General features: G+C 34.4%; 1 protein-coding gene and 1 long non-coding RNA gene across 2 annotated transcripts; one reads left to right on the top strand and one right to left on the bottom strand.

Annotated features, from left to right (window-relative positions):
* Positions 1-831: 831 nt before the first annotated feature.
* Positions 832-3,276, bottom strand: LOC133875792 (uncharacterized). The gene is made up of 2 exons (XR_009901488.1): positions 2,993-3,276; positions 832-1,152 (listed from the first exon to the last, which is right to left on the bottom strand). It is a non-coding gene; the product is annotated as an uncharacterized LOC133875792 (long non-coding RNA).
* A 3,743-nt stretch (positions 3,277-7,019) lies between these two features.
* LOC133875051 (uncharacterized) lies at positions 7,020-12,967 on the top strand. The gene is made up of 5 exons (XM_062313037.1): positions 7,020-7,673; positions 7,823-8,153; positions 8,256-9,373; positions 11,178-11,202; positions 12,585-12,967. Exons 1-5 carry the CDS (start codon positions 7,020-7,022, stop codon positions 12,965-12,967), a joined length of 2,511 nt encoding a protein of 836 aa, XP_062169021.1.
* Positions 12,968-14,334: the final 1,367 nt, after the last annotated feature.

Here is a 14,334-nt window from a genome sequence, read left to right as displayed (position 1 = left end):
CCTCTTCTCCAAGGAACTTAGGGCCACAACTAATAAGTTGTTTCTTCAGTGGTGAGGAAGCATGAGCTCCCAATGGTAATGACTGTTTTCTACTCAAATGATTCGTGGTCGAAGGTCCATCAATGAGAAATGCTTAAAACCACTACTAACGAACAATTTCTTCGACAGAGAAAGAGAAGGAGGTAGAGGCACCTAAAATCACTCCCACCTCAATCACCCACTGAGAAATCCTCTTCCTCATTGTATATCGACATTGCTTGACTAGGCGGCATGACTTGTCCGTACAATGAAATACCCCATAAACAATGCCACGTAAAGAATAGTACATGCATCACAATACTCATGCAATGCACCTAAGAAATTTATTCTAAACCGTTCTCCGTCTAAGCGATATACTCTACACAATCACATTGAAGTTAATTTACAATGTGAAAGTGAGAGGCAAGTGAAAGTGAGAGATAAGCTAACTATACGTAAATTAAATGATATACATCACAAAATCCATGTAATGCATATGGAGTATTACATTTTAATTTTCTACCTTTGTTGAAACTTTTAAAATTTCCTACGGCTCTTTTGTTATTATTAGACTCTGACAAAACCCTAAGTTTCCGCTTTCCGCTTTTCTAACAAACCCTAGGACTAACTGCTCTGATACCATTTGCTGTGACGACCCGTTTTTTTTTTTTTTTTTTTTTTTTTTTTTTTTTTTTTTTTGGAAACGTACAAACGGATCTTCACAGTGGCACGACTACTTGTCGCTCAGCCAACATATGACACATGTCCCATAACATGCACCTGATAATCAGAGTTACATTTAACAGCGAAACATAGTAATCAATGTGCAGCGGAACACATATCATAAGCGGAAGTACATCTAATACACAACAGTTAATTACAACAAAGAGCCATTTACAAGTCTATCTATTTAAGGCTTATATAACAAATTACACTAATTACATTCTAAAATATAGGCTCAACAAATACATGTGCCCCGTAGGACACGGGCCATAGATAAAATACCCAAAATGCGAACTACCCATGAGTCCGTGACTTATGACTGTTGCGATGTGCTCCAATCATAGTATCCCATACGCTAGGTGAACGAGTCAATATCTATATCCGCAGAGCCTGCAACCAAAGCATCAATGTCTGCACGGTTGCGGGGGTTTGCCGCATCCGTACAGGTGGAATTATGAACCCACCGCCTTAGCATAAATAAATACACTAAGACCTCAGAGGTATACTATTCACTGAGTTTTAGCAAAAAAACCAACTTTTCATTTTTTTGTCGTGAGTACACTATAACAGCCATCAATTTATAAGCTTTTGTTTGAAAACCCCCATAGCTGATATAGCAAACACCGGCTAATAGAAAACATTTAAAGCATACTAGGCAACTAAGATTATACGTAGAAGTTCTGTTATAGAAAACAATAGCATTTAAATCATGCAACCATCCGATAGAAATATACATAAGTTCCTTTCCATTGAGACTCTTATGCATATTAATACGTCTAGTAAAACTACCATATATATCAAAAACATGAAAACAATTCAATTATCATGAAACAAATGATGTGCATGCATGTCGTACGTTTGCCTAAGGGAATTGAACCCCGGTCTTATTCTTATCGTATGCCCGGGAATTGAACCCTGGTCTTTTAGTGCTAGTGTGTGCATGTCGTACGTATGCCCGGGAATTGAACCCTGGTCTTTTAGTGCTAGTGTGTGCGTGTCGTACGTATGCCCGGGAATTGAACCCTGGTCTTTTAGTGCTAGTGTGTGCGTGTCGTACGTATGCCCGGGAATTGAACCCTGGTCTTTTAGTGCCATGCTGAATGCTCGTGCTCAAATACTATACATTTAATTTCATAATCATGACTTTAACACATGCTTTCTTCATCAAACATAAATAGTCCAGCATATCATTTCTTAGACAATTTGCATAACTTAAATCTCCAATTTATACTCACTCTAAAATCACATATCATATTCATACTTCAAAACATCATCATAATTTCAATATACTCAAAAGTACTCAAATCATCCAAAACATATCATAATCAACATACAGTTGGTTCAGATTTGTAAAACAATATATATTTTGCAATTCATCATATATGAAAATAATACTTCTCAGTGAGTAGAATACTCACCTTGGCTGCGCGGATATTAAGCACTAGGTCTCTTAGACACCCCCATACAATGCATTACTGTAAAAACAATACATTGCACATTATTGACAACTCCTAATATTGGACTCACATTTAGCTCCTAAATTGCTCAAGAGCTAACTCATGGAAAACCCATAATATTTTAAGGGTTCCAAACATCTACCCATAAATCCTATACACTAACTATAACTCAAACAATACTAACCCAAAGTATTTACTAATGGTTAAATATTAAAATTACCATTTAATTATCTACTCATAATATTACTTACTAATCCGTAATTAATTTTACAAACCCGTAAATTACTTTCACTAATACTTTTATAATAATATTAGCCCTAAAATTATATTCACTAATCTCTAAATAATTCCTCACTAATATTTTCTTAATATCATTAACTCTAATATTATGTTCACTAATCTTTTTACATCAATTACTAACTTGTTAGCATAATTTAATCATCTAGATTTTAATAACTTAAAAACCCCAAATTAATTTAACCCATCAAATTAAGGTTTCCAAACTTAAACCATAATTTATTTTACTAACCCATAACATAATATTGCTATTTAAACACTAATAACACTAACCCATAAGATTTACTTAGGCTTAGACATAAGAAATCGCAATTAAAATACATAACCCAAAAGTTAGGGTTTAAGGAAACTTACCAAAATTCACCAAACCAAAATCCATGGTCTGGGTAGTCTTAAGCAAGTTCCAAGTAACCCATTACCTAAAGAAAATACTAGATTAAACTCACATTTCAATATTTTAACCCCAAAATTACGAAATCATGAGTTTTGTGTTTTACCTCAAAACGATCGGTGAAAATGTAGATCCTTACGCGTAGATCGCGTTTCCGAAGACGGATCGAAGATCGAACCGTTGGATTTTCGTGGATCGCAAAAATGAGAAAAGTTTCCCCATATTTTCTTTCTCTTCTTTCTTTCTCTCGGTTCTGAGAGAAAAAGAGGCATTGCCTCTTATTATTACTTTTGTTTTTTTCTGCATTGGAAAGGGCCAGATGGCCCTTCCTTCTTTTATCACGTGAAGGGCCACATGGCCCTTCACCTTTTTTTCTTTCAAAGTGGGGCGCAGGTCGCCCCACTATATATATATATATATATATATATATATATATATATATTTATTTATTTATTTATTTATTTATTTATTTTATATTTCTTAATTTCTTTTCTAATATATGTTTCTTTTCTATTTCTTTTTTTTTTTTATTTTATTCATTAATTTCTTTTAAATATTATTTTTCTTTTCTAATTTGATTTCTATTATTTCCTATTTTATTTGGACTTAAAAATATCACTTGTATTTTCTTTTCATGGCCACTATTTACAAACCCATAGATTAAAAATAAAACACTCTATTTTATTTTACCCCACTAAATAGACTTATTTTTATTTAATCCAGATAAACTCATTTTATAAACTTTAGTCTTTAAAAATTTTCTCTTGCATTTTAAATGCACCTAATTAAGTTTAATTAATTATTTACTCAAATTTATACTTTAATTATAAAATAATTTCCCGGACATTACACTTACTTTGTAGACTAGCCTTCGATTTACCTGTGAACTAATTAATTGTCAAGGCACAACTTGCCCCCTTGAGACCACGTGCTTTAAAATACATGTGACATGTTTTGTTTGTCTTATTAAAAATGCATTACAAACGGTAATGGGAATCAGAATTCGCTCAAATTTTTTTTTTACAATTTGAAATTTGAAATTGTTAAATTTCAATTTTTTTTTTTTTCATTTAACAGCTCATATTATGTCAGTTGTCAACATGAAATAAATACTAAAAAACTCAAAAAAAAACTCATGAAAATAGAGGCAAAAATGCCCTCTCAAGGGCACCTGTTGCGAAGTCAACGGTGATTGCTACGGTCAGAGAAGGAGGAGGGGGTGGTCGGCAGGGGCCTTGAAAAAAAAAATTATATGGTTGAAAAAAAAAATTGTAAAAAAAAAAAATTATTTTAGCCCATTGGCCCCTTCTCAACAAATTAATTTGGCCCTTACCTAATTATTTTTTTTGCCTTAACCAAATAAACCTTAAAAAAAAAGCCATCTACAATCCACAAATTTACTATAGAAATCAAAAGCCGTCGCCAAGCACTTAACGGGGGCCTTCCAACACAACCAATTTTCCTTACCCAATTAAACCTATAAAAAGCCCTCTCGCCAAACTACATTCCACAGACCACAAGCATAACAAAAAAATAGAGAACAAAATTTCAAAAAAAATCACCTTACCTAATTAAAGAAAAAACCCTCTTAAACCTCATCTTCTGTAGACTGTCACTGTCAAATGACTCTGATCCCCCCGGCAGTCAGCCACTACTACAGCATTCAATGCTTCTGTTTCATTTTATCTTTGTAAGTTCTCGAATCTTAGTATTTTGTTTATTTTTTCCAGTCATATGGTAAAGAACTGAAGAAGAAAATTGAAAACATGAATGGGGTTACGGCCTAGGGGGGAAAACTGAAAACTTGAACTGAAGTATGAAGAAGAAGTGAAGAGAACGTCACAATTGGATTTTAGAAGAGGACTCTCTGTCTCTCACACTGTCTGGAAGAAGAGTCTAGAGAACTAAAGAAGAGAGCAGTGGCGGACCCACATGTATGCTGGGGGGGGGGGGGGGGGGGGGGGGGACGAATGTCCCCCCAAAAATTTTAAAATTCCCTTAAAAATTTTTAAATTTTTAAATTTGTCCCCCTAAAATATCTAAATTTGTCCCCCCTAAATTTTTTTTTATATGTTTTGACCCCTCTTTTATTTTGAAAAGCCAAAAATATCCTTGATTTGTACCGTTAGGTTCTAACCAAAATCCAAACTTAGTTTTCTTTTTTTTACTGTGACTGAGCTCGCAAGTCACAAATCAACCTGGGAAGTGGGAAGCCTGCACCAGCACGTCTGCAATCAACTAATCAGCCTATGAAGCCTGCACCAGCATGTCTGCAAAGACTGCAATCACCTAATCAAGAAAGCAGGCGAGTCAGGCGACGATGAGTCGATGACCAGTTGTCCCCAAGAGTTGTATTGACAATTTGACAGTATTGGAAATCCTTGTTCTGGGTACACCGGACTCGGACCACAGTGGGAGCAGGCTAAGCGTGAGCAGCAACTTCAGCTCGTCCGCCTCGTTGTCACGTCGTGTGTCTCTCCGCCCCAAAAACTGACGCCCAACGGTGACTCCTCAAGTCCTCAACTCCGAGAGAGCCACGGTGGGTCGCAGACTCGCAGTGGAAGTCATTGATCGAGGCCTTGAAGAAGAAATCGAGGAGGACTGGAGGAGGTTCTCGAATCTTGACCATCCTGATTCAGTGATTCCTGTGAGTCCTATCGCCGGGTGTGAGGCTGAGGCACTGAGCCATGAGGTTTTGATTCTCGAAGAATTGGAAGATTCAGGAAGAATAATCTGAGGTACGAAGTGTAAGTTACTGAGCCATGAGGTTTCGATTCTCGAAGAACTGGAAGTCTGGAAGATTTAGGAAGAATAATCTGAGGTAAGAACAAACATATTCGGATCTTCCTCTGTTTTTTTGCTTCTTTTCTTATTTTTGTGTATTTAAACTTGAAAGTATTCTGAGTTGAAAAGGATTATTCCTCTTGTTCTTGTAGTTAACAAGTTACTTAGTTATCACTTATCAAATATCAACCAATGCCACAGATAATTTCAGACTTTCAGAGTTTCAGTCCTGGTAATTGGTAAGAACAAACATCTTCAGATCTTCCTCTGTTTTTTTGCTTTCTTTTCTTATTTTTGTGTATTTAAACTTAAACGTATTCTAAGTTGAAAAGGATTATTCCTCTTGTTCTTGTAGAGTTGTAGTTAACAAGTTACTTAGTTATCAAATATCAACCAATGCCATGGATAATTTCAGACTTTCAGTCATGGTAAGAACAAACATCTTCTAATCTTCCTCTGTTTTTTTGTTTCTTTTCATTTAAACTTAAACGTATTCTGAGTTGAAAGGATTATTCCTCTTGTTCTTGTAGTTAACAAGTTACTTAGTTATCAAATATTAACCATGCCCATTGGCCATTGCCCAGTGATTGCCCACTTTAAGTCCTTAAGTTTATGTAACTTATGTGTTTTTTTTTTTTTTTATTGATGGAAACAAAATCAGTGAAGGAGAATAATCAGAACAGTGAGTTGATATCTTGAGGCTTGAGGACTCCTAGTCTCCTGCTGTGATTCTCTACAACTACAAGATATTTGGATTCCAATTTCCAAGTTGAAGTCGATAACCTAAGTCCTGATAAAAGGTTAGTAAATAGTAGGTTACTATAATACTATTCCTCTGATGGGTCTGTTTGAAATGCCTATAGGCTATAAAATGTTCTTGGATTTTGATGCTGAACTTGATTAGTGGAATAGATGCTGAATCTTGATTACTGGAATAGAGGTTAAAATTTGATCCAAAGTTTTGTGGAATTTAATCTAATGGAAAGATTTTGTTGTTGTGTAGGTGTAGGCTGTGCTGACATTGCTGAACAAGAGAAAGATTCTACCCTTGAAGGTACTCTTTTTCTTTGACCCTATAAATTGTGCTTAGTTTATTTTACTAGTAGTTTATATTATTGTGTGTTTGTGATATCGTGAAAATTTGAAATTATAATTTCGAATCGAATTGGTACTTTGATGTAAAAAAATTATACAATCTTTTTTATTTTTAGTGGTAATAAAAAATAAAATAAATATCACTTGTTAGTAGTAATAAAAACTATAATGAAATTCTAACAAAAATCTTATACTTCTAGAAATTTTTCAGGTTAATTCTTGATCCATAAATTTTTCTTAAAATTAAGAAAAATATGGGCAAGCCAAAAACACTTGATTTGTTCTTTAAGAAAAAAGATGAGAGTCACTCAAAAGTCAATACTGACACACCTCTAGCAATAGAAATTGAAGCTTTAGTGACCAATGAGCGTCCCTCCAAATGTCCAAGAATTCAACCTGAAGAAATGGATGCTACTATTTTTCAACGTGATCCAGGATTACGTCGGCAAATATGGGAATTTCCCATAAACTTACAAGATAAAATGCGACGTGCTTATATTAACGCCGGTCCATGTCAACCCATACTTTTGGAATATCCAGTTTCAGGAGAGGGTAATAATCGTCGCCGATTTCAAACTTCTTGGTTCAACACATACTCAACTTGGTTGGAGTACTCGAAGTCAAAGGATGCCATATTTTGTCTTCAATGCTATGTTTTTGCTAAGAAATCAACAGGCCGTCCAGGATCAGATGCATTTGTTGTGAAAGGTTTTAACAATTGGAAAAAGGCGAGCGACACAATGAATAGTTCTTTAATGGGACACGTGGGAAAAGATCCAAATTCACCACATAAAAATGCTGTGAAATGTTGTGAGGATCTAATGAATCAATCACGGCATATTGACAAGTTAGTTGAAAAACAAACATCACAAGAAACAGAGAATAATCGGTTGCGGCTCAAAACCTCGGTAAATAGTGTTCAATGGCTAGCATTCCAAGCATGTGCCTTTAGAGGTCATGATGAAAGCTCTGACTCAAAAAATCAAGGTAACTTTATTGAATTGATAAAGCTCCTAGCAACTTATAATGATATGATGTTTCTGGACTTGTCTTGGAGAATGCTCCAAAGAATGCGAAGTATACATCACCCAAAATTCAAAAGGAAATTCTGCATATCATTGCAAATAAAGTGCGGGATGTGATTCGAAAAGAAATTGGGGATGCCAAATTTTGCATTCTCGTTGATGAAGCTCGGGATGAGTCAAAAAGGGAGCAAATGGCCATTATTCTGAGGTTTGTTGATAAAGATGGCTTTATAAAAGAGCGATTCTTTCATGTCGTGCATGTTAATGATACTACTGCATCAACTTTAAAAAAGAATATATGTGTTGTTCTTTCTCGTTACAACCTTCAAATTGAGAATATTCGAGGTCAGGGATATGATGGAGGTAGTAATATGCGTGGTGAATGGAATGGGTTACAAGCTTTATTTTTGAAGGATTGTCCCTATGCATATTATGTGCATTGCATGGCTCATAAACTATAATTAGCTTTAGTTGCAGCATCTAGAGAAGCCAAGCATATTCATCAGTTCTTTATTCAGTTGGGTTCTATTATCAATATTGTTGGTGATTCTTCTAAACGTCATGATGAATTACAATCTGCTCAAGCTGCTGAAATTGAAAGTTTGATTGTTTCTAATAAAATTGAAACTGGAAAGGGTGCAAATCAAATTGGTACTTTGCAACGACCTGGAGATACTCGATGGTCATCTCATTATCAATCTATTTATAGTTTGATAAGAATGCTTGGTGCAACTTGCTCAGTTATCAACAATATCTCCAAGGAGGGAGCTAATTATTCTCAACGTGGTGATGCTGAAGCGGCTTACATGGTATTAACATCATTTGAATTTGTTTTCATATTGCATTTGATGAATGATATTATGGGACTCACTAATATGTTGTGTCAAACTTTGCAACAAAAATCTATAGACATTTTAAATGCCATGAGTCAAGTTTCAACGACACAATTACTCATTCAACAGAGGAGAGAAGATGGGTGGGAGCCTTTGCTTGCTACTGTTAAATCATTTTGTGAAGAAAATGAAATTGATATTCCTGATATGAATGCTCATTACAGTAGAGCTCGAGGTCGATCTCGTCGTCAAGATGAAGGGTCTTTGACAACAGTTGAGCATCATTTTAGAGTTGATATATTTACTGCTGCAATAGACTTTCAATTACAAGAATTGAAAAATACATTTGGTGAGCAGGCTGTAGAACTCCTCACTCTTAGCGTTGCTTTAAGCCCGAAAGATGCATACAAATCATTTAAAATTGATGATATATGCAAATTAGCTGAGAAGTTTTATCCTAAAGATTTCAACAAGCAAGAAAGATTCTGTTTGAAATTTCAATTGGAGCATTATAAGCTTGATGTGCCAAAGCATTCAGATTTTCAAAATATGTCTACATTATCTGAGTTATGTAGAGGATTGGCAGATTCGGGAAAGCCAAAGATCTATCCTTTGATTGACAGGTTGATTCGCCTAGTGTTGACTCTCCCTGTTTCAACTGCAACTGCAGAACGAGCTTTTTCTGTCATGAAACTTATAAAAACTAGATTACGTAGTAGAATGGAAGATGAGTTTCTTGCAGACCATATGGTAGTTTATATTGAGAAAGAAATTGCTAAGAATTTCACTTCAGAGATGATAATGGATGAATTTTATTCCATCAGCAATCGTCGTCGAGCATAATTTGAAGGAGAAGCTATGTTTTTTGGGATCTTTGTTTTTTGTATATGTCTATAGAAAAATAGGAAACTTGTGTATTTCAAAGGAAAGTTATCTTTTCTATGACATGTAACTTTTGTATACAGTAATGACTTACAATTTAATATATAATTAAATTTAAGGTTTTTATATTTTTTATTTTACATAAACACATACAAACACACACATAGAGAAAAACTACATGTATTTATGTACGTATGTAATTATATATTTATATAAGTTTGTCCGGCCGTCCCCCCTTATTAAAAATCCTGGTTCCGCCCCTGGAAGAGAGTACAATAAAAAATAAGAAAACTTTTAGAAGAAGTGTTTAGACTCAAGAGAAAAGAGTACAATATAAAATAGGATAAAAAAATTTACACTGACAGACTATTGACTCATTGACTTATAAGGAGAAAAGACTCAAATTTTGTACAAATTTGGTGAACCATGAGAACTTTTTTTAATTTTTTTTTTGTTTTATAGATATGAACCCTAAGAACTGAAGCCTAAAGAAGAAGTGAAGACAAATTTCAAATTTTGTACAAATTTTGTGTCATTTGTGTGAAATTTATGTCGTTGATAAATTATAATAATGTTTAAAGTGATATTTGAAATTTGAGAAAGTTTTAACCTTTAAAAAAAAAAAGTGTGAAAGTGAAATCATTGTCAATTTGTTATATTGTGATTTGTGAGTGAGTATTTTCAACCATGAATATTGTTAAAACTAGGCTTCGCAACAAAATTGAAGATGAGTTTTTTATGGATTTTCTAATGGTGTACATCGAAAGAGAAGTTGCTGTAACAATTAACATAGATTCAATCATAGATAATTTTCGGGATTCAAAAAAATGACGGGTTCCATTTTGATAGGTGTTTTGGCTGAAATTTGATGTATTATGAAACACTTATTTTTGTATAATTTCTTTTCTTTTGTTTTTTTTTTTTTTGTCAAAAATACCTTGGCCCCTGCTCAAAATACTTCTTGGCTCCGTCCTTGGCTATGGTGACCACGTCACCTCGGCGACTCCTTCCCCGGCTAGCCGGCCAGAATCCAGTCGTTCTGGCCGGGGAAGGGGCAGGCCAAGATCCGGCCGTTCTAGCTAGGGAACGGTCAAATCCCAGCCTGCCAGTCGGAACCAGGTCATTCTGGCTGGGGAAAGGCCCAATCCAGGGAACGGCCAAATCTCAGCCAGCCGGCCAAAATCCAGCCGATTTGCCCTAGGAAAGGCTAGATGGCCAGGATCTAGTTGTTTTGGGAATTTTTATGGTGAAGGCAATTTTTCGTCTCTATATTCATGAGTTTTTTTGAATTCCTTTAACATTTATCTTGCATTTATTTCATGTTGACGGCTGTCACAATATGGGCTATTAGATCCAAAGAATGGCTGAGATTTCACAATTTGAGATCTCAAATTATCAAAGGAAATTTAAGAAGATCCTGATCCCAGTGACGGAGGGAAGGGGGCTGACAGGGCCCCCCCCCCCCCCCCCCCCCCCCCCCCCCTAACTCTTAAGTAGAAAAAAAAAATGAAGGTTAAAAAAATAAAATTATAAGGTTTTTTTGCCTATTGACCCCTAGCAATAAATTTTTTTGGCTCATTGGCCCATTCCATTTTATCATCTCTTCAACTGGTTTCATCTGATTTGAAACGATAGCTTCATTGTCAAAACTTTTTCCTTTAATATTTCACAGGTAGCAATGGACATGTCTGATAAGGGTAACAATGGAATAAGCTTTACAAAGTTGTATATGTTTTGTTTAAAGTAAATGAAAAAGATTTAATAAAGTAGTGCATTGGAAGAAGACAAGTGTGGACTCTAGGAGTTACACACCTGGCAAAGCTCAATTTCTAAGAGCACTAGCAGCAGATTCCCAACTATTTTCCCTATATTTAGGGAACAAAACTATTTTTTGCTTCCCTATAAAAAAATACCCCACAATAGATTCCCTTACTTTTCCCTATATCAATTAAATATTATTTTTTTGCTTTTATTTAATTCTTTTTCTCTCTTCCCTATATCAATTAATTATACTTCTTTTATATTAAAATAATACATAGGGAATGAATAGTAGACATGTATACATAGGGAATCACTATTCATTCCCAACTCCCTCATCTAAATATAGGGCATCTGCTGTGGGAGGTTTTTTGATGTTTTTTATGAAATTTTTCTTAAATATAGGGAAGGGAACCAATATAGGGTAACTGCTACTAGCGCTCTAAGGATGTGTAGCAAAGATAACGTAAAATAGGGATTCATTTCAATATAGCTAGATAGCATTAGAAAAATCTAGAAGATATGCGTTTCATTTGTTTTGTGTTGTGTTTAGCAGAATGTGTTTTGTATAAAATATAGTGTGTTTTGTATAACAGTTAGTGAGCTATTGTATTAGTTAAGTGGCTAACAAAAAGAGCAAAAGAATGTTAGCTTCAAGAGTCATGTCATCCAGGTAAAGCCTTGCGAGAACGTCGAGAAGCACACAATTCATACAACTGAAATTTCTCAATTTCAGTACAGAAACTAAAACTTTTTTTTTTTCTTTCCATTTTCTGAATCTTTGGACAACAGTTTTCTTTACTATTTTTTTTTTTTTTTTCAAAAAACTTTCTTTTCAATTTTGCTAATTAATTTTTAATTTGAAGGGAATAATATAAATATAAAAACTGAGATATGTTTAATTTACTTAAAATATGGCTTTATATATATATACTTTAACCCCTACTTTAAAAATTAAAAATAAAATAAAATAAAATAAAATATTTGGCCCCCTCCTAATAAAATGTCTAACTCCGTCCTTGATTACAAACTCTATGAAAATATGTTAATTTAATAGATTACGTTAAAAGAATTTTCTCTTAGAGCACTAGTAGTAGAAGCCCTATAAATGGTTATATTCCCTAAAATAGGAAAAATTACAAAAAAAACAAGCCACAACAATTGCCTTATTTTAGAGCTTCATCCTTGGGTAGTTACAGTGCTACCCAATACATTATTTTAATAATAATAATTAAAAAAAAAACATATCTCTCTGACTCTCTCTCCTTCACGCGTCCTTTGAATCACTTCACCCATCCTCATTTCTTTCTGTCCCAACTAGAACCAAAAGCTAAACCAACTGAACCAGAGTTAGTGCCGGAGCCGAAACTGGAACCGCCAGAGGCTACCGATGCAGATCTGAAACCTAAAGAACCGAAACAGAGCTCGATCCGATCCAATGAAGCCGCTGGTTGCAAGACGATCAATTTGATCATTGGGTCTTGCAAAATTTCCCTCTCTCTTCTGCACGCTATACCCGAACTTTTTGTTGCTGTGCTATTTCCAAAAGCCGTCGATGGCTTTGAGGTTTGCTTCCAGGATGAACTAGACCTTAGAGAAGAAGACATAGCCTCGATTTTGAGTGGGCTTGCTAGCGAGGACGATGAGGAGGCGGCGGGTTTCCTCCCCTCTGCACGCCATGAACAGAAGCTGCATCGTGGTTGAAATAGGTGTTGGGTTTGATGGATTGGTGAGAGAGAAGGGTGAGATTAAGAAAGTGACGTGTGAAAGAGAGGTTGAGATTGGGTTCTTTTAAAATAATAAAAAATAAAAGGTAAAAAAGTATTATTTTAATATATAACGAAAGATAAAAGGAAGCTGATGTGATGTATTTTTATATAAGAAAAAAAAAATGGTTTGATTTCTAAATTTTTTCTAAACTAGAGAAAATGGTTTAGTGTCTACTGCTAGTGCTCTTAACGAGTTTGAATGAAAACTTATTTTTCCAACGGAAGTGGAGCGTCGCCATTTCTTTTTCCAATGAATGTGGAATTCTAGTGGAAGACCGAAGACCACTCGGCTTTTTATTTTTTTCAATAAATTTTATTTTCTTCGTTGAATGTGAGAGAAATTCTTTAAAAAATCTCTTAAATCAGTTATGTTGTTTTCTAAATTAAGGAAACTAAAAATTGCACCCTAAATTTAGTGAAGCAAAAGTAATTCTTTTAATATAAAAAATCTCTAATATTTCTTTGAAACATAATTTAAATGACTTTTATTTCCTCTATTTTTCTCATTGCATTTAATTTAAATAATATCTAAATGGCATAGGAAAAGAATAAGAGAAGCTTACATTATTTAAATGGTTTTTATTTTCTCTCTTTTTCTTATAGCAGTTAATTTAAATAATATCTAAATGTTATAAGAAAATAATAAGATAAGCTATTGTAGAGTTTATTTGAATATAGAAGCAAAAAGTTGTTTGGTTCCCTACATTTAAAGAAAATCTAAGGGAAGCTACTAGCCGGCTTGCTACTAATGCTCTAAAGGCTAATTTTAACTGTTACATCATCAAATTGTATGACAATCGTATAATAATTCCTAAGGATATATGTAAATGATTAATTTCAAAAAGTTGAAAAATGTTATGAAACTCATCAAAAAGATTAAATTGGAAATTCAAAAAGATCTCAAACCTCTTCAATATATGTCTTCATGGTTATGGTAAAATAAAGATCAATTCTAAAATTAGCCCCTTCAGATTGATAATGTGAAGTTTTAGGAAAATTATGTTACAACCTCGTGGTGCTTTTACCGCTTTTGATATGCATATCAATTTTCAATTTGAAGAATTTTAGATTCATGCTTTGGGTATTTGTAAATCAAAAACTCCTTCGTCACAACTGTGGTCTCCAAAGCTGTGGAGAGCTGGCCGGACATGGAGACCACGATCAGAAGTCATAAAGGTCCCATGAAAGACCACAATCATCTTGGCAATGGAGGCCAATTAAGGAGCTTGTGGAAGGACCACTGCCAATCATTGTGGTGGAGCTCCTCTATGGTGTATTTGTTTTTTGTTTTTTTTTTTATTA

Source organism: Alnus glutinosa, chromosome 8 (assembly GCF_958979055.1).
Source record: "Alnus glutinosa chromosome 8, dhAlnGlut1.1, whole genome shotgun sequence".
Taxonomy (NCBI): Eukaryota; Viridiplantae; Streptophyta; class Magnoliopsida; order Fagales; family Betulaceae; genus Alnus; species Alnus glutinosa.
This window is presented reverse-complemented; position numbering and strand designations above follow the sequence as displayed.

Bases quoted from the DNA above. Each gene is read 5' to 3' on its own strand.
- LOC133875051 (XM_062313037.1), top strand. From the start codon at position 7,020: ATGGGCAAGCCAAAAACACTTGATTTGTTCTTTAAGAAAAAAGATGAG. The intron at 8,154-8,255 runs GTAGTAATATGC...AACTATAATTAG, and splicing joins AGGTCAGGGATATGATGGAG to CTTTAGTTGCAGCATCTAGA. The intron at 9,374-11,177 runs GTAGTTTATATT...AATATTTCACAG, and splicing joins AGTTTCTTGCAGACCATATG to GTAGCAATGGACATGTCTGA.